General features: G+C 39.8%; 2 protein-coding genes across 7 annotated transcripts in view; both read right to left on the bottom strand.

The window, feature by feature from the left end:
* Positions 1–3,295: 3,295 nt before the first annotated feature.
* LOC129506656 (60S ribosomal protein L10-like) lies at positions 3,296–4,046 on the bottom strand. The gene has a single exon (XM_055320482.1). The coding sequence runs from the start codon at positions 4,001–4,003 to the stop codon at positions 3,359–3,361; it is 645 nt and encodes a 214-aa protein (XP_055176457.1). The 5' UTR covers positions 4,004–4,046; the 3' UTR covers positions 3,296–3,358.
* A 386-nt stretch (positions 4,047–4,432) lies between these two features.
* The window catches only part of ACER3 (alkaline ceramidase 3), a 162,963-nt gene continuing 148,228 nt past the window's right edge, over positions 4,433–19,167 (bottom strand). For 4 of the 6 annotated variants that reach the window (XM_055320477.1, XM_055320479.1, XM_055320478.1 and 1 more), the window contains 2 exons: positions 14,977–15,022; positions 4,433–14,437 (listed from right to left, as the gene is read on the bottom strand). In XM_055320477.1, coding sequence (XP_055176452.1) covers positions 14,384–14,437; positions 14,977–15,022 — 100 coding nt within the window. In that variant the 3' untranslated portion in view covers positions 4,433–14,383. The remainder of the gene's footprint in view (positions 14,438–14,976; positions 15,023–19,167) is intronic. The other 2 variants (XM_055320475.1, XM_055320476.1) reach the window with 1 other exon arrangement.

Raw genomic sequence — 19,167 nt, 5'->3', positions numbered from 1 at the left:
GTCCTTCTTGCTAATTTAGAGGGTTCTGGGTCTGGGGGAGTGGCTGGATGAGAGAGGAGAGTGAAGGATGAGGAAGGGGGGTAAGTGAGTCGTGGGAGGAAGGAGGGAAAGGGGCATGAGTATAGGTTCAGTGGGGGATGGTAAGAGATAGCTGGAGGATTAAGGAAGCCCAGCCTTCCTGGAAACTCTCTGGCAGGTGAAGGCTGGAAGAGAATGGGAGCACCAATTAAATCAGGCTTACAAAGGTAAGAGTACAGCCCCAGGGAGGGACCTACCTGGATTTTTTTTCCCAGACTGTGACTTCCTGTTCCACTCATGGCTGAGGATCCAAGGCCTGGCACAGAGCAGATAACCATCCAGAAGGGCAGAATGACATAACGTTTTTTAAAAATATATATTTATTTATTCATGAAAGACACACAGAGAGAAGGAGAGACACAGGCAGAGAGAAGCAGGCTCCATACAGGGAGCCCGATGCAGGACTGACTGGATCCCAGTTCTCCAGGATCACACCCTGGGCTGAAGGCAGACGCTTAACTGCTGAGCCACCCAGACGTCCCTGACATAGCATCGTTAATTCATTTTCTTTAAGCCCTCTAAAAACGCATCTTTTTTCCTTAGCAGAAATGTCTTTGGGGAAGGTTAGGGATGAATTGAAGTGGGGAGAAAGTTTTCTTTTCTTTCTTTTTTTTTTTTAAAGGTTTTATTTATTCATGAGAAACACAGAGAGGCAGAGACACAGGCAGAGGGAGAAGCGGGATCCCTCTGGGGAACCCGACAGGGGACTCGATCCCAGGACCCCAGGATCATGCCCTGAGTTGAAGGCCGACGCTCAACTGCTGAGCCACTCAGGTGCCCCTGAAGTGGGGAGAAAGTTAAATGGGGGTAAGTTTATTGGAGTAAAATGAACAGACTTTGGGACAGGAAACTGACCTCTCTAGGACGGTTCTGGAGTGGCCAGGGAGGAACCTAGTGAGATGTGTGTAGTGGATATGCGTGGCAGGGTGACTTCACAAATGTGTGTACTGTTCAGAGGTGGAGTTATAACAATCATAACTTCTTTCCAGTCCTCCTCTTTACAATGGGTGGGTGTTTAGATCTAGTGTAAAAAGTCTTGGTCCAGTGGTTCAGCCACACCCTAGTCTCGAAAAACTGGAGTGGGATAAGGAAGGGTAACCAGTTCCCACCTCCAAGACAAACAAACAGCTTTGGTGAGCACAAGCTGGCACTTGATGACCAGGAAGGGTAGGAAAGTTGGATGGTCCCTTGTTCAGGTCAAACTTATAACTGGGAGAGGATCCAGAAGAGAAGTTGATTCCTCAGGGTTGTCCACAAGTTTTGAGGTACCCTTGGCAGGCCCAAGCCAGGCATTCTTACAGGAAGGATCCTATTCAGAAAACCCACTGTAATTAGTTTCATGCTAACCATGGTGCAAACCCTTTAGACAGTCCTTCATTTTACAGATCTAGAATCCAACATTTCTAGTTAAGTGACTTGGCTACAGTCAGATACCTTTCAGTGGGGGGCCAAGATCCTAAGGCAGGTCGTTAGACACCAACAAGGACATGAAGTATGTGATGTATCAGAACTTATTGCCAATGGGCTACCGTTGGAGTCTGCTGCCTCAGTGCAGTGTTGGGTCAGGGCCACTGTGTTCCACCCCACATGCCACGTGGAGCATGGTCCTAGTCTTGCTGGTAGCCACAGCTGCGCCAGCCCAGCCTCTGGCATACACAGACCCTGAGGAACTGGAACTCGGGCTCTCACTCCCAGATTCCTTTCCAAGTGAGTGGTGATTCTCTTTGGTTGGAGGGGTCCCTGTCTTTCTTTTCTTTCTTCTTTCTTTCTTTCTTTCTTTCTTTCTTTCTTTCTTTCTTTCTTTCTTCTTTCTTTTCTTCTTTCTTTTTCTTTCTATCTTCTTTCTTTTTTTCTTTCTCTTTCTTTCCTTCTTTTTTTCTTTCTTTCTCCTTCCTTCCTCCTTTTCTTTCTTTCTTTTCTTTTTTGTCCCTGTCTTTCATAATTCCTCTACCTAATCGTGAAATGGTTTGGTTTATAGGACTCAGTCTGAGACTCTCTTCTTTCCTTCCATGATCCCCTCCATTCCCATGGCTTAAATATCATGTGTGCTTTTGATATTCAGAGTTCTGTCTTCAGCCCAGATCGCTTAGCTGAGTTCCAGATCCACAGTATTTTACTACCTTTAAGCTCTCCACCAGGATTTTATCTCATACAGACTTCACAATCGATGAATCTCAAACTTACTTGGGAACTCACCCCAAATCTACTGCTTCCCATATAACTCAGATATATTTGACCTTCTAGCTGGTATCCCTGTACCCACACTGGCCCCTGTTAGTCCATTCTCCACCCTTTCAGGAGCTTTCCAAATTCAGGTACTCAACAAGGCTTTGAAAGCCCCGTGTGACTTAATTCCTGCTCATCTCTCCAGACACTCACTTCTTGGTCTCTGCTGTAACCAGCCTTTCTTTTCCTAACTTTCACCGTTCAGTTTTTTTTTCCATTCATTTATTCATGAGAGACACAGAGAGAGGCAGAGACATAAGCAGAGGAAGAAGTAGGCTCCCCGTGGGGAACCCAATTTGGGACTCGACCCCTGGACTCCAAGATCACGACCTGAGCCAAAGGCAGGTGCTCAACCACTGAGCCACCCAAGCTCCCCCCATTCAGTTAACATAAGATTCCTCTTCAGAGAAGCATTCTCTTCTCCAGTTCCCTAGTATGCATTCCCTTAGCTCTCTGTTCCCTCCCTCCATGACACCCCAAATATAACTGGGACAGTTACTTATTGGGCACTAGAGCCTCAGTGCCTAGGATAGGATGTCTTGTTCTTAATGTGCTCCTGGCATCTAACATGGACACAGGATTCCAGAGCTTGCTGAGTGGATGGCACAGTGCCATATAGTTCCCACATAGCAAGGCTCGAGAAAGGAATCTTCTTTTTTTAGTGCTTTCTCCACATTTGAGAATCAGTCCTATTTGGGGACTAGGGCCTGCCTACTAAGTGAGACAGGTCCTGCTTTCTCTAACACCTAAGTAGACCTATTCACTACCTAAGTAGACCTATTCACTATTGTAGTCCAGGACTAAAGCAAGGAAAAAAAAAAGCTGGGGTGGGACTGGGTTGGGGGGAACCCCACCCCAGGCTTGCTAGAGCTAGGCCAGTCAGCTCAATAAAAAGGTGAATGCCTGTGTATAGGAGGTATGTGTTGCAGGGTTGCTTTAGAGACATGAACTATTCTGAGGTGGAATTAAAGCAATCTCAACCCCCCCCCCCTTTTTTTGACAGGAAGCAGGATTTATTGGTGGGCATGAATAGGGTTCAGGTGGTGCAAGGTTCTCATGAGTGGAGAGCCCTCCATTTGTCCAAGGGGCCACGATTAGGGATGTATTTGACCCCACAGCCATCTGGGATGAGCCGCTTTTCGGCCACCATATCTTCAAATTCGTCCGCATTAAACTTAGTAAAGCCCCACTTCTTGGAGATGTGGATCTTCTGGCGGCCAGGGAACTTGAACTTGGCCCTGCGTAGGGCCTCAATCACATGCTCCTTGTTCTGCAGCTTGGTACGGATGGACATGATGACTTGGCCAATGTGGACCCTGGTTACTGTGCCCTGGGGCTTCCCAAAGGCACCTCGCATACCTGTCTGCAGCCTGTCAGCTCCAGCACAGGACAACATCTTGTTGATACGGATAACATGGAAGGGATGGAGCCGCACTCGGATGTGAAAACCATCTTTGCCACAGCTTTTCACCATGTACTTGTTGGCACAAATACGGGCAGCCTCCAGGGCTTCAGAGGAGAGCTGCTCATACTCATCTGACACCATGTGGCCACATAATGGGAACTCATCCACTTTTGCCTTCTTCCGCCCCAGATCAAAGATGCGAATCTTGGCATCAGGGACACCTCTGCAGAAGCGAGACTTTGGACACGGCTTGTTCTTACAGTACCAGTAACACCGGGCGGGGCAGCGACCCATGGCGACACCAGATCTTCAGTGGCGCGCCGAAGAAAAAAGAGAATCTCAACCCCTTTTCAGTCATTACTCTAACAAAGCAGAGTCCAAATCGCTTTGCAAATTCACTTATATTTCTTGGCAGCTTCTGTTGATTCAGGAAAGGCTGCCTCTTCCTGACACACAAAAGAACTAGTTGACGTAGCTACCATATGGTCAGCAGATTCAAACTATGCATTCCAACGGGTTTGGCCAGCAAAACTAATATTTGAAAAGCTGTGTTTTGGATCACTGAATGAGAAGTGGGAAATTCTAGTTATGTTTTACATCTTACAGATGGCACTTTGGCCATTGCCAGAGACGGAAATCATAAACATACAATGGCTCACGCAGTATGATCTTCCTGTTTCTAATTTGTTCCCCTTTGTTGTGTGAAGCTGTAGGGTTCATGTGTTTACTCCAGAGCTCCTGAAGTTGAGAATGTTGTGTATTTATAGACCATAAATATTTAATTGAAAAGTTCCTAGCTTTTGCTTTGCAAATTACCCAAGCTTGGAGTAGAAAGTACTGCAGTATAGTTCAAAACTCTGATAAAGATCCTTCCCATGAACAGGATCGCTGCTGGCCTGTACAGACCCTTTCACCTGGAACTGGAAAAAGGTGTCCCAAGATGCAACCCCACCAAGGCACATACCTTGACAAGCTGAGCACAGGTTAGATTTGGGCCTCCACTAACCCCTCTCCTTCAAGTGGGTGCCTTGTGCAGGGTACAACTAAATATGGTGGTCTTACCTTTATAAAAATCTACATATTAATATAAACCAGGGATAAAACAATACCAGAAGCCTTAGTTCAAAATTGTCATTTTTAATACTTTTACCTAGAGAGAGGTAATTAATGAAATATAGCCTAGATTATAGCAGATTAGATAAAAATACATAATTCTACTATCTTCTAGAAAAATGATTGTGACATTGGCAAATCAAATGGGAAAAGTGAATAAGCAGATCTGAGATCACCTGAAAATTGTTAGTTCCTTGTAAAGATTCACACAACCTATGTTTATTAAATAATTGCTAGAACGGACATTTGCACCAAAATGAGACTAGGAACGTTTATATTAACTTGAACAGTTTATCCGTTGGTCACACTAACGACTCAGAGATATTAAATATGTGGAAATGCTGGGTAGTAGACAATGCCTGATCAATAAACAGAAATTGATAATATCTATTTATTAAAAGATTCACTTATTAATTGGTATTAAATAATTTAGCTCTAAAAAGAAAAGCCAAAAAGAAACAAGGACTAATTGTGGAAGTGACTTTGACCTTTTCCTTTTAATAAGTTAAAAGAAAAAAAAATACCCATGACTGTGATAGCTTATTAGTTCCTTGACAACTGCCACATGACACATTTTACATGGCATAAGGAAAGATGGTCAAAAGATCTCAACTTTTTGGAAGTCAACTTAAAAACTAATGCAACTAGCATTTTTGGGCTTTACAATATGAAATGGAATTCCTTTCATAATGGGAACAAAATCATGTATTCAAAGGTTTAGGCACTTTGCAGCAGGCCATTGATGATTTAGTAAAACTGGTATGAAGAAATAATTCTATAAATATTTAAACCCAAATCACATTCAACAAAGAAGTGAGAGGTCTTAAATATATAAAATATTTTCATTCTAATGAATACACACTGGAATCATCTTGCAGAGAAGTGCAGTGGAAAGTACTATTCTGTACTTCCATTATGGAGTTCATTTGCTGATGGCCTAAAGAAGAGGAAGCAAACTCCCAGAACCAGAGAGTAAATATTTGAGGCATTGCAGGCCATGTACATCTCTGTTGCATATTCTTCTTTTCTTTTTGTATGTTTAAACAACACTTTTAAGGTGTAAAAAAATTGTTCTTACCTTGCAAGTCTTACAACTGCAGACTGGATTGGTTTCTGAGCTGTAGTTTGCCAACCTCTGGTCTAGAGCCATTTGATATCATAAAACATTGTTACCATTTTCTTTTAGGTGCAGATGATCTCAGAATGGGTATTTATAGTGAACTATATTTATGTGCTTAAAGATTTCCCTAATAAATGTGCTCTGCTCCAATTTTAGTTACTTCTCCAAACTCAATGTAAAAGTGATATTCTGCAAATAACATTGCCAGCAGTTTCAAATAAAGCTTCTTTTATGACAATTTTGTGAATAAATTACCAGTGACTAAATCGAGTTCAAGTATCAACATTGTATTCTTTAAAGCAATGAAGCAGGTCTTGTTAAGAAGGGTTGAAAAGGAGTTGTGAGCAAAGTGTGACCTACGGTTGGTGCTCTAATATTGACAGCTGCTGAGCTAAACAGTGAGGCAATTTTAGGTCACCTGCAGGCCTGTGATCAATTTTTTGTTTTCAGGGTCCACTAGTAGGATATTTCTTAAAAAAATATTTATTCATGAGACACACACACACACACACACACACACACACACACACAGGGAGAAGCAGGCTCCCTGTGGGGAGCCTGATGTAGGACTTGATCCCAGGACACTGGGATCACCACCTGAGTCAAAGGCAGACACTTAACCACTGAGCCACCCAGGTGCCCTTAGTAGGAAATATTCTTGTGATCATTTTCTACACTGGCTGCCAACCAGAACAGGTTAAAATCTGCTGGATTTAAGAATAGATGAAGGTCTTGTAAAACAATACTGGCTACTGAAAGTAAATTAAAATGAGGATTAGTACTGCTTATTGCAAATGGCCAAGTGTGCATCTGTTACAACAGAAGTTCTGTAACGAAAAATATTGCTTACATTCTTTAGTGCTGAGTCTTCTTCTTAACTGCTCTGATTACCAATCAGGGAAAGAACTGTTACTTGGTGAAGCTTGCTATCCCTTATACATTTTCCACTTTTCCCTCAATGATGTCAAGGTTTTATTATCCAACATCAAAGTTTACGGGCAGTTGTTTGTATCTGTCTCTAGGTCATTTCCAAATAAAATAAAATGCTGAAACGTTAATTACTAAACATAAGTTTATCTACTTTTGACTAAAGATATTTGGGCCTGTTAATAAAAATGTTCTTTTTCACCATATTAAGAAATTGTACTATAAAGAAACACAAGCCTTTGGAAATTGAAGTGGTACATTCATAAATGTGCTAATCTACAGAATGCTGATCGGTGGCAGTTCACAACTGATGACTTTCTCATTTTCACTGGAAATTAAGGTTACTAAGGGCTAAGAATGCTAATCAATACATGTAAGTGAAAAACACTAGAAACAATAAAGAAGGGAAGCAATCTCAAAATGTCTAAAAGGAATGAAAGATGTGTTTTTGTTAAGGATAAGAGGAGAGCAATTTTGTCCCCGAGTAGTGGCACAGAGATAGTTTAAAGGCTGTTCCAGAATGAAGAGGAAAGGACAAAATCTCACATGGGCACAGAAAGTTGTAAAGGGTCTGCAGAAGGGGACAAAGGGGGGCCAAAGGGGAGAAAAAGAGGGGAATATCTTATTCAAGTGGGCAAATTGGCTAAGATTGAATGTATTTATAATATTTTTTTTTTTAAGAAATGAGTTCAATAGTATATGGATGCAAAACTAGATGTTGAAATTCCCTATTAAAAGGACACAGTTTCTTGGATTTTTGGAAATTTGTCAATGTCATAGCTAGCGATGGTAGATATCCTGGAAGAATGTGATCAATCGTAACTCCAGTTATCTTAAAATGCTGAATGTCACTAAATTTCCTTGTCAACTGCAATATAAAGAACTCTCATCAAATCTTTAACCATGGCCATTTAAAGCCTTTCGTCACTCACTGATACGGTTTTACTCTGTTTTCCTGAAAACCCTTGTAACCAGCTATAGGTTTTTTTAATCTTCAACAAAAAAAGGACTGTCTCAGGGACCCATGGTAGACTACAGCAGGTACTCCGGGGTATAGGCTTCTGATGTCACTGTTTAGGTAATTTTTTTTTTGTTTTGTTTTACAATGGCAAATTTCATTAAAATTAAAAAAATAGATCAAAATAACCCTTCCTGCCTCTTCAGCTGTCATTGACAACAAGATTTGGAGTCTCTGGTACTGGTAGTCTCTTCCAGGCTCCCCTGAAGCCTCCCCTCCCTGCCTCCAATCTTGTCAAGTTCCCTGAGAGCTCTACAGGCCAGACCATTGTTTAAGTAATTTTAAGATCATAGTCTTGGACTAATGATTTCTAGAACAAATAGAAAAGCTCATAGGTTCATAAAGTCCCAAATCAAGAAAGACCTGAATTTATCACAGGGGTGAGTAGATGGATAAAGAATGATTATGATTTCTCTATGTCGTTTGCTCAGAATATTGATGCTTCTTTAATATTTCATTTTCTGGGTTTAAGAAATCCCCTTTCTCTTAAGCTATCTATAACTTGTAGCAATTTAGTAGATTAGGTCTTTGTAAACAAAAATGAAACATTTATCTTTTCTGATCTGTCCAAAATTTGGAAACCCTTCCTGAATGTTATTTTCATGGCAATATAATTGAGTAAAGTTCAGTAAGAGTTTGTTTTTCTTATAACAGGACACAATTAGAAACACTGGTTATATTAGGCTTTGACTGGCATGTGTGCACAGAATCAGAGATGACCAGTTTTAAGAAACTAAGGTGGACTTTAAGGAGCCAGGGCTTACAAACCTGCCTGGCACCTGCCTTTTAGGATTCCCAAACTTATAGGTGAGTAAGGAAGGCTACCTCTCTTGGCAGGCCCAGAAAACATAGGACCCTGAGAAGAAGGGATTCATCCAAATCTGTGGGTACTGTAAGTGAATTCTGATGCAAGTTCTCCTAGCCTTGAGGCTTTTAAATGTCCAATCTGAGATTCCTAATTAAAGTTCCAGCAAAACAAACTTAAAAAGGCCTATGTTGTCAATTACCATTCTTGCTATATTTACATAATCAGGCCAAGTTTGATGAGACTAGACTTGTTTCAATGGATAACTGTAACCCACCATTGTAGAATATCAGATTCTAGCCTTCTAGCCAGTTTTTGAGCTATTTTCACCTCTTTGTAAATTGAATCCTGCCGCCTTGGGCGTTTTGTCAGTAATTAACTTTTCCAATTTTCTTCTACCTTCCTGCTTTAGCACCACTAAGACCTAAAACTGTCTGTTTCCTAAAGCCTTGCAAGCTGAAGTGACTTTAAGGCTTTATCCCAACAGTTTGGGCCACTCAGGAAGTTCACCAGACATTGTCCTCTGAGCTCTGAGAAATGCCCATGACTGTGAGACTGCCACTATCATTGTGACTGCCATTTAAAGACATTTCAAGGGATGGTTCGGTGGCTCAGTGGTTGAGTGCCTCCCTTCGGCCCAGAGCGTGATTCTGGAGTCCTGGGATCGAGTCTCACATCGGGCTCCCTATATGGAGCCTGCTTCTCCCTCTGCCTTGTGTCTCTGTCTCTCTCTGTGTCTCTCATGAATAAATAAAATCTTAAAAAAAAAAAGATTTTTTTAAATTTATTCATGAGAGACACAGAGACATAGGCAGAGGAAGAAGCAGGCTCCATGCAGGGAACCCGATGTGGGACTCGATCCCGGGGCTCCAGGATCATGCCCTGGGCCGAAGGCAGTTGCTTAACTGCTAAGCCACCCAGGCGTCCTAATAAAATTTTTTTAAAAAAAAAGAAAAAAAAAAAGACATTTCAAGACCAACATCTAGAAATCACATGAACTGATGGCTCTCTGGACTCAAGAAACTGAGTTTATAATCCACTCCAACTACTAATTGTTTTTCCTTTTCTTTCTCCATAAATCTGTGTCTTCCTTCCTTTTGCAGATCTCTTAGCTCCCATTCTAATCTGAATCTTTTCTCAACAGCCATCATCTCAGTTTCTGCTCCTTGAAACATCTTGGGAAGTTTTAGATGGGGGAAATAAAGGGTCCAGAATACACTACTGTGGCATAACAATTACTTTGAGCTAAAGGCATTTGAGAATCAACTGGATGCAGGAAGAGGCTTTTTTCTCCCCCAACTCTCTTTATCTGCCTAAAATTAGAACCTCCCTCAAAGAACTAAACTGTTCTAAAAAAAAAAAAAAAACTAAACTGTTCTAAATCCTCTCCCTGGGACTTTTTGTGCCCCAACTAAGCAGACATTGTCACAAAACTATCATATCTCCTTTCTTTCTCCTAAGGGCCCATTTATCCTTTCTGAAAGTCATTTGGGGGATCCCTGGGTGGCTCAGCGGTTTAGCGCCTGCCTTTGGCCCAGGGCGCGATCCTGGAGTCCCGGGATCGAGTCCCACATCGGGCTCCTGGTGTGGAGTCTGCTTCTCCCTCGGCCTGTGTCTCTGCCTCTCTCTCTCTCTATGTCTATCATGAATGAATAAATAAAATCTTAAAAAAAATTAAAAATTAAAAATTGAAAGTCATTTGTTTTCTCCTAAGTGCTCTTTCTCCCCTCCCCTTCCCTTAATAAGATGGTATATGAGCCCCAAATTCTGCCTCATTGAGTCACGCTTTTCTCTGAATTCTTGTGTACAGATGTGAATAAAACTCTACATTTTCTCTAGCTTCTGTCTGTTTAATTCACAGGCCCCTAACTACTGAACCTAAGAGGGTAGAGGAGAGGTTTTTTCCTCCCAACACAAGAAACTGTTAAGTAGCATGCTCACATGAACCTCAGCAAACTGGCAACTTCTCCTCAGATATTTAAAAGTTTCCTTTTTCTTAAAGGGAGTCCAACAGTTTAAAAAACAGGATTGAAGTTTTCCATTCAGGTGGGTCATGACTTTGTTTTTTTTTCTATTTTACAGGCCCTTCTACAAAGGGGTTTAACTTTTAGCCAAAAATTTTACTCCTTATTTCCAAATGTTTACAGCATAGTGAATAGCTGTAATTTTAGACATTGAAAAACAAGACAAAGTCATCAAACTAATTATATTATGGCACTGATAAGATGCAAAATATAAGAGGTAGATCTGCAAATTGCCACACACTTGCGAATTCCAATTATAACTGATTCTCTTTGAAACACCAGTTTTATATAAATTCTTATCTAGCACATCATAAGCCATGGGGTTAGAAGAATTTCTTGTAAATGTGGAACTGAGAGTTAAAACTGTTCAACTTAGCAACAAATTATTTTTTTTTAAGAGCAAAGTAATATGGAAACCATTGGATTCATAAGAAAACCTTAAACTAAATTATTATACTTTAAGGGGCACTGGCTAAATTCTGAAGGAGTTGGCATTAAAACAATTTAGTTTTGGGGTGCATGGCTGACTCAGTTAGTAGAGCATGGGACTCCTGATCTCAAGGCTTTAAGTCTGAGCCCTACATTGGGTATAGACATTACTTAAAAATACAATCTTTAAAAAAAATAGAACTTAAGTTTTTTTCAGGCATTTAAAGATGTTCATGCATTGTGTAGCTGAAGTTTTTGGTCTGTTGATTTTGACTCCTGCTTCCTTCTCCTTAGTATAAGAAAAACCTTAGTGTAAAGAAAGCCTAGTTTAACAGTCCTGGAAATTGTGCATTTAGGGTACACCAAAATATTTTATCTAATTCTGCTAAACCAAATATCACTATTTGGGGTTCTCATTTGTAAATTATCCAAAAATGAATGTTTCTCATCAATTTATCACCAATCATCAATTTATACAGTATCGCAAAGAGAAAAGAGATCAATTCAGGTGTTGGCAACATTTCATGAAAGCACCAAGGTGGGGAGGTGTGGGTGGAGTGACCAATCAGATCAGTATAACCACCTGTCATATAGTTTTTCCCTAAAAAAAAAATTGCTTTCAATTTTCTGGAGTGAAAATGGCAGGATATTAAGATGTGCAAGCAAACTGCTCCTTTCATATCTTCTAAGATACTGGTATTTTCTGAAATGTAATTTGCTATAGGGCTCACAGAGGAGCACCTTTCACATCAGATAATATGTAAACAAACTACCATTTACTCAGCAGCAAACAGGTTTTTTGTATACTCTAGTTCAGGAAGTTTGCCAAGAACATAAAGAGAAGGGGGAGGTAGTAATCCAACCCTATAATGCCCACCCAGAATCCTAGAAGGGAAAAATAAAGGCATTGAAATAAAGTCGATTTAGTGATATCCTGAAGGTCAGCAGTATTTCCATAATTCTCACTATGGCACAGAAACAGTCTTGAATGTGTGAATACTTAGGCTGCTAGAAAGAGAACCATATGTGAGGCACACACTAATTTGGAGAGTTAGAGTCTGGATTCAGTCTCTGCTTTCTGTTCAACACTTCTAAAATGCCTTTTGCTTTCATGCTGCTGTTTTCATAGCAGAAACAAGGATCTCTGAAGAACTGGCTGCAGCGTTATAAGTCATCCAGCGATGCCCATACTTCTCCACTGAGGTGTTGGGCAACTTTCTTCAACAAGTGACTGACTGCATAGAGTGGTGGCTGAATTGTTCATTCAGCAAACTGCTGGAAAGGACCCCAGTGTCAGAGGAGGGGGAGGCTCTCCACACCTTATCTGACTGTGATACACAGAAACTCAGTTTCACCACACCTAGATGCACTGTCAAGAAGGCTGTGCCTTTGTTGCCATATACAGATTCTGTACACAGGAGTGTATTTTGAGTGAAAAGTACACAAAGACAATGGTGTGAAACAAATGAACTTATTAAAAAAATGTAAGATGGCTGATATTGTCGGTAGCTGCACATGAAATGTAGCCACAAGTCAGAATCTCATGGCAAAGAACAATCTTACGGGCTGTGTGTTGGAACGGCTTAGTTTTAGATTTTCTTAAGGCACAACCAAAGTTCTTTAGATTTGTTTTGGCAAGTGTTTTTCTTACTGGAGGATCATAAAAGTAGGCAGAAGTATCTGCCTAATGGCATGTTGGCATGCTAAGGTAAGGAAAAATGGTACCTGGACTAAAACTAAGGCTACTAGGTGAAGAAAAACAATAAAATTTGTATTGGTTTTAGATTTGTACCAAGGTGACTTACTAGATACTGGAGAAACGACAGGAGTGTTTTATACTTTTGCATAAGAAAAAAAAATGACTTTTTTTTTTACTTTTTTTTATCACCATGTGGTAAAAACAATCTGGATTTTATAATGCAAGAACAGGAAAAAGTTGCAACAATGCTAACTGGTAAGGAGCTACAAATATGGTGATATATCAGTAAACAGGACAAATCCGGTTTTTACTCCAGACAGGTGTTATCTTTGTGAAAAGTGATTCAATTTGTTATACATTCAAACCCAAATTAGAACTAGCTGCCTTACAATGATATTTCACTGCCATTTCTCACACTTTAATTTTGGGGAATTCTGTTATAAGTTCAAGTAAGTTAGAGTAAGTTGTTCCCAACTCTTTATGTCCTTCAAAAAATGAAGGGGCAGATATTCTAATAAGCTTTAGGTAAAAAGGATCCTGATCATTTTAGCTCTAGTTAACTTGACACATTTCCCTGGGCATAACCATAGCCTCTGAAAACTGCCTCTCTGAAAACTGGAAAATATGGTATAATTTAAAAAGTCAGAGTGTAATAACATTCACTGGTAACTTCAAATAAGTTACGCTAAGAGGATGGAATATGGGTAGGCCAGACCACCAATCATGTTTGCCTAGCCAAGAAACCAGTGACAACTTAAAAATCTGCGAAGATCAAAGAAAACTAAGAAACCACCTTTAACTGGCTAGAGGTATAACATTCTGCAGATGTCCTCATGGTCTCATAAATATTACAAGGTGATCCACCCACTCTGATTGGCTGTGGCTGCACACAGACACCCCAGAGCCCACTGCAAATCTGGGATATGGCAAGTGTGGAACCTAGTAGCAGATTGGAGCTTGCTTATGACCTGCTAACTAGCACAAAGACAGACAGTGAAGAACTACCAGAATTCCACAGATAGCTCTTTTTCACCTTGGAAAACCATTCATGAGGTTAGTATGACAAGAATATAAATCAAGGCTGACAGGGCTAAGTGCTGCCCCACAGCTGGCCATCTGGATATGGGGTTTTGCCAATACTTAGCTGACTGTTCTGATTATTTAATCAAATATTAAGCAAAGTATAATTCACATGCAACCCTTATCAAAAAAGGGAAAAAGGTTAATTTCCTATGATCCACACAAACTGTTAACCTGTTAGGAAAAGCCTCATTTTTCCAGCATTCAAGTATATACACACACATCATGTCTGTTTCTTTTTAAACATCTTAGGGTAAGGGTGAGGAGGAGGAGGACAAATGAGATAAAGACAACAAGCCCCATTCCTTATTCTCTGTGCAACTGGCAGAATTAGTCAGAAAGTCACTCCTTTGCTCTGATGGTCATGATATATTTGAATGTGTGGATCTTTAAGGATTTCCTCATTCATTTGGCCAGGCCTATGGTAGGTGTTTTTTGTTTTCTTGGTGAAATAATTCATCAGTGCTTCCTGAGAGGCTCAAACAGGATCACTGGCCAGATTCCGAAGAGAAACTGTTTGGAAACAAGTTAGGACAAAAAGAAAGAAGGTAACTGCTGCATGCTATTACAGATATCCATGTATGGATCATGGAAAAAGAATCCATAAGCTAGGTGTACTAACAACAGTCCTGGTATTAGTAGCCTGAGTATGGCACAGTCTTTCCAGACTTTAATCAAATCTCAGAAATGATTTTTATTTAATTTATTTAAATGGAATAAGCTTCCTTTTTTGTCAGGCATGGAGCTGGGCATTTACATCACCTCAGATCCTTAAAATAACTCAGGAACATAGCTATTAACAGCTCCATTTTATTGCTGAAAAAACTAAAGCTTAAAGAGAACAGACTTGCCCAAGGTCACAGAACAGGATGTGGAAGACCTAGGATTCACAAGCATCTGGTTCCAAAGCTTGTGCTCTTTCTACTACCCTTCCACCCCATCCACTTCTTCCACCTCTGGTCTATCCTCCCAATACCGTGCCTCCCTCAACATATCCATCAATGCACGCGTGCATACACGCAAGCACACCCACCCCTAGGAAGGGAACTTACCTTTACTTTTGGCCTGTATCTCAGGTAAAGAGTTCTTGTATATAAACTGAAAGAAAAGGGGACAGGGAAAGCTCTTCAGATTAATTTTTAATTCAAACAGACTGATTTACTGACATTTAACCATAATACCTCTATATATACAGAGAAAAAGCAACACTAGTAGATTCTTTGTTCATTTAGCAACCATTTTTTAAGCCATTACTCTATGCAGAACACTTGGCAAGATGCTAAGGAGGACAGAAATGAATACTCTCAGGCTGTGACCTTGGGATGATTGTAGTTTAGTAGGGAGCACTCCACTCATGCTTAATGATTCATATCATAGTTGCAGTTTCATTTTTGAAGATTTATGGTAGAGTATTCTTAGAATATTTTGGAAGTGGTTATATCAGTTCTACGAGGATTACAATACAGGTATGAGATAATCAGGAAGGTAAGGAAAATCTTCCTTACATTAGCCTTTAGAATAAGTAACCTATGAAGACCAGACTGGAGCCCGGGTGGCTCAGCGATTTAGTGCCGCCTTCAGCCCAGGGAGTGATCCTGGAGACCCAGGATCGAGTCCCACATTAGGCTCCCTGCATGGAGCCTGCTTCGCCCTCTGCCTGTGTCTCTGCCTCTCTCACTCTCTCTCTCTCTCTCTCTCTCTCTGCCTCTCATGAATAAATAAATAAAATCTCGGGGCAGCCTGGGTGGCTCAGGGGTTTAGCGCTGCCTTCAGCCCAGGGTGTGATCCTGGAGACCCGGGATCAAGTCCCATATCGTGCTCCCTGCATGGAGCCTGCTTCTGCCTGTGTCTGTGCCTCTCTCTCTCTCTCATGAATAAATAAAATCTTAAAACAAACAAACAAATAAATAAATAAATAAATAAATAAATAAATAAATAAAATCTTTAAAAAAAATAAATAAATCCATGCATATGGCAAGTAAAAACTTGGCTCAAGATTGTTACACAGTTATAAAGTGATGGAGCAAAGCTCCAAGCTCAGATATTTTTGCTTCACTGTGTTAACTCTTTGTTTGAAACAAACATTTGTACAGTATTTAAGTCTTAAAGGGGACATGTGTTATTTTATTAAATTCTCTAATCATCCCTCTGAAATATTATTTGCATGCTTCATTCAGTGAGATACTCAAAGAATCAAAATTTCCATAACTGAAGCTTAAATATCCAAGCTTCTTTTATTTTTAGTTTTTTAGGATGAAATGTGTTTAAAACATATTCTATCTTCCCTGCCTTCTTAAGAAAATCAGAATAATTTTAACATTAATAGAAAACAAAAAAAAAACCTACCACCAAATACAAATGCTTCATTTTTTTCTGTATTTACTTTAGCCATTGTCCCCATACAAATTAGTTTTTACAGTGTTAATAATTACCTGTGTATGATTTTCATCTGTTTCACTTAAAAATCCTAATAATCCAAAACCTTTCTATATAGCTATAAAATTTTCACATTTATAAATGGCTGAATAAAAGGTATACTATAATTTACTTTATAATTCTACCCTCTTGGGCAGTTTATTTTTCTTCTATTATTATTGTTGCTATGCTAATTAAGTAACACTGTAATAAAAATATTTGAGTTTACACACGGATTTTCATTTTTCTGGTTACTTCTTTAGGATAAATCCAAGGAATATAATAACTGGGATAAAAATATAAATATTTTATTTTCACAAACACATTTGGTATTGAATTCTTTCCAAATGAGTTACATCAATTTACACTGACAAGTAATGTGTGATCATACTATTTCACTGCAACTAAAGAATATAGAAGGAAATTTCAAAATACTATAAAGCTCATTTAATGGATATAAAAAAATCTCAATTGTTTCATTTTATTTATTTATTTATTATTTTTTTAAAAATATTTTATTTATTTATTCATGAGAGACAACAGAGAGAGAGGCAGAGACACAGGCAGAGGGAGAAGCAGGCTCCATGCAGAGAGCCTGACATGGGACTTGATCCCGGGTCTCCAGGATCTCCAGGTCTCCTGAACTGAAGGCGGCGCTAAACCGCTGAGCCACCCGGGCTGCCTTCAATTGTTTTATTTAAACATTTTTAAAAAATAAGTAGTATAATCATCTGGTAAAAATTTGAAGAGTATGAAAGAGTACACAGGAAAAAAGTCTGTCTCCTACCTGGTACCTTCAGCCCAGAGGTAACTGCTGGTACTTACCAGTTACCATATACCCTTACAAAGACAATTATGTATTCATGAGTATTAATTACTCATTTAGCCCCGTTTTTCACAAAAATGGATATCCTACGGTTTTAGTATATGTGCTGCTGAAGCGAGCACTTATCCTACGGTTTTAGAAGGCATTCTGATTACGAGTTAGATGATCAGTTTTCTATTTGCTTATTTGCACTAAATATCTCAACCCCCACCCCCACCCCTGCCACCATCGGGAGGCTTGACCTTCTCTTCTCCTTTCTTTATATTTTTTTTTAAGATTTATTTATTTATTTGTTTATGATAGACATAGAGAGAGAGAGGGAGGCAGAGACATAGGAGGAGGGAGAAGCAGGCTCCATGCCGGCAGCCCGATGTGGGACTCGATCCCGGGACTCCAGGATCACACCCTGGGCCAAAGGCAGGTGCTAAACCCCTGAGCCACCCGGGATCCCCCTTCTTTATGTTTTTAATATAAAAAAAGTTTCAAACTTATAGGAAAGTTGCAAGATTGGTATGAATTCTTGTATTCTTGTCTCCTAGATGCTAAATTGTTATCATTTAAATATGTTTTTTTTAAAGATTTACTTTTTTAAAAAAGATTTATTCATTCATTCATTCATTCATAAGAGACACAGAGAGAGAGAGGCAGAGACATAGGCAGAGGGAGAAGGAAGCTCCATGCAGGCAGTCCGATATGGGGCTGATCCTGGGACTCCAGGATTTAGAATCCATGCTCTAAGCTGAAGGCAGACGCTTAACTGCTAAGTCACGTAGGCTTAGCACTAATACCTTTTTAAAAAAAGATATTTATTTATTTATGTATTTATTTATTTGAGTTTACTTCTTCAGTGTGACCCATTTCTGACTTCTGGCTATCTCTTCCATCTACCCTGTCACATCTCTTTCTTTAATCGCTCTGCTTCCTTGCAGTGCACAGCAGCCACTTTCTCACTACCACCAGATTTTCTTGGAAGCTCAGCATCCTGCTACCACTGAGCTCCTTTCTTTATTCCTCACTGAATGCTGTCACTTTGGCACAGCACTTCTTCCCCCTCATTACCCTCTTCCCTGAAGGCTTTCCATATCAGCAGGAGAGAAGGAGAAGGTGAAAGGGAAATGTAAAGTGGAAGGTGAAAAAGGAAAGGGGAAAGTGGGAACCCTAGTCTTTTAAAATAGAATATGATGAGTATGCTTTCACCTCTTCTTATTCATTATTGAAATTTACTACTGTATTGTATTACACTTCAGTAATGTTCTCAGGACTACTTGGGCACTGTTAAGGTACTAGGTTTGTAATTTTCAGACTCATTTTACAGCCATTCTTGTTTCTCCTTTCCTGTCATTTGTTAATTTCCTCAAACATTTCCTATCCCTTCCCTTTTATTTTTTTTAAAGATTTTATTTATTTATTCATGAGAGAGAGGGGGGAGGGGAAAGGCAGAGACACAGGCAGAGGGAGAAGCAGGCTCCAAGCAGGGAGCCCAATGTGGGACTCGATCCCCAGACCCGGAATCACGTCCTGAGCTGAAGGCAGATGCTCAACTGCTGAGCCACCCAGGCATCCTTGGAGGTATTATTTGAATAATGTGATCACAGATGATTCTAATTTCATTTTTGTTGTAAATGACTGACCTCTAACAGAGACAGACTTCAACAGACTCTTTAGCAGGGAAACTGGGGACTTCTGATACTCATGCTTTCCCAGTCTGCTACTCAGAGGATCTGTTTTCCCCCCTCTGAATTTGTTCTCTATAAACAAAGATATGTTGATAAACACGAAATGGAAATGTTTATATCCTACTTGCTCTAAAAAGGAGATGAACAACTATTTAAAATGTAGATCATATGTCAGTTAGTACAACTAATTCATGTTAGAAAACTAAGCTTCAGAGAGGGTAGGGACTTACTTAAGGTCACCTAGTGGCAGAGGCAAAGCTAAAGCATTAAATCCTGATTTTGTCTCTGGCATTTTATATTTACACCATCCTATTTGAAGGGTAAAG

Source organism: Nyctereutes procyonoides, unplaced genomic scaffold (assembly GCF_905146905.1).
Source record: "Nyctereutes procyonoides isolate TBG_1078 unplaced genomic scaffold, NYPRO_anot_genome, whole genome shotgun sequence".
Classification (NCBI taxonomy): Eukaryota; Metazoa; Chordata; class Mammalia; order Carnivora; family Canidae; genus Nyctereutes; species Nyctereutes procyonoides.
The sequence above is the reverse complement of the archived record's forward strand: the minus strand, read 5'-3'. Positions and strand labels throughout refer to the sequence as shown.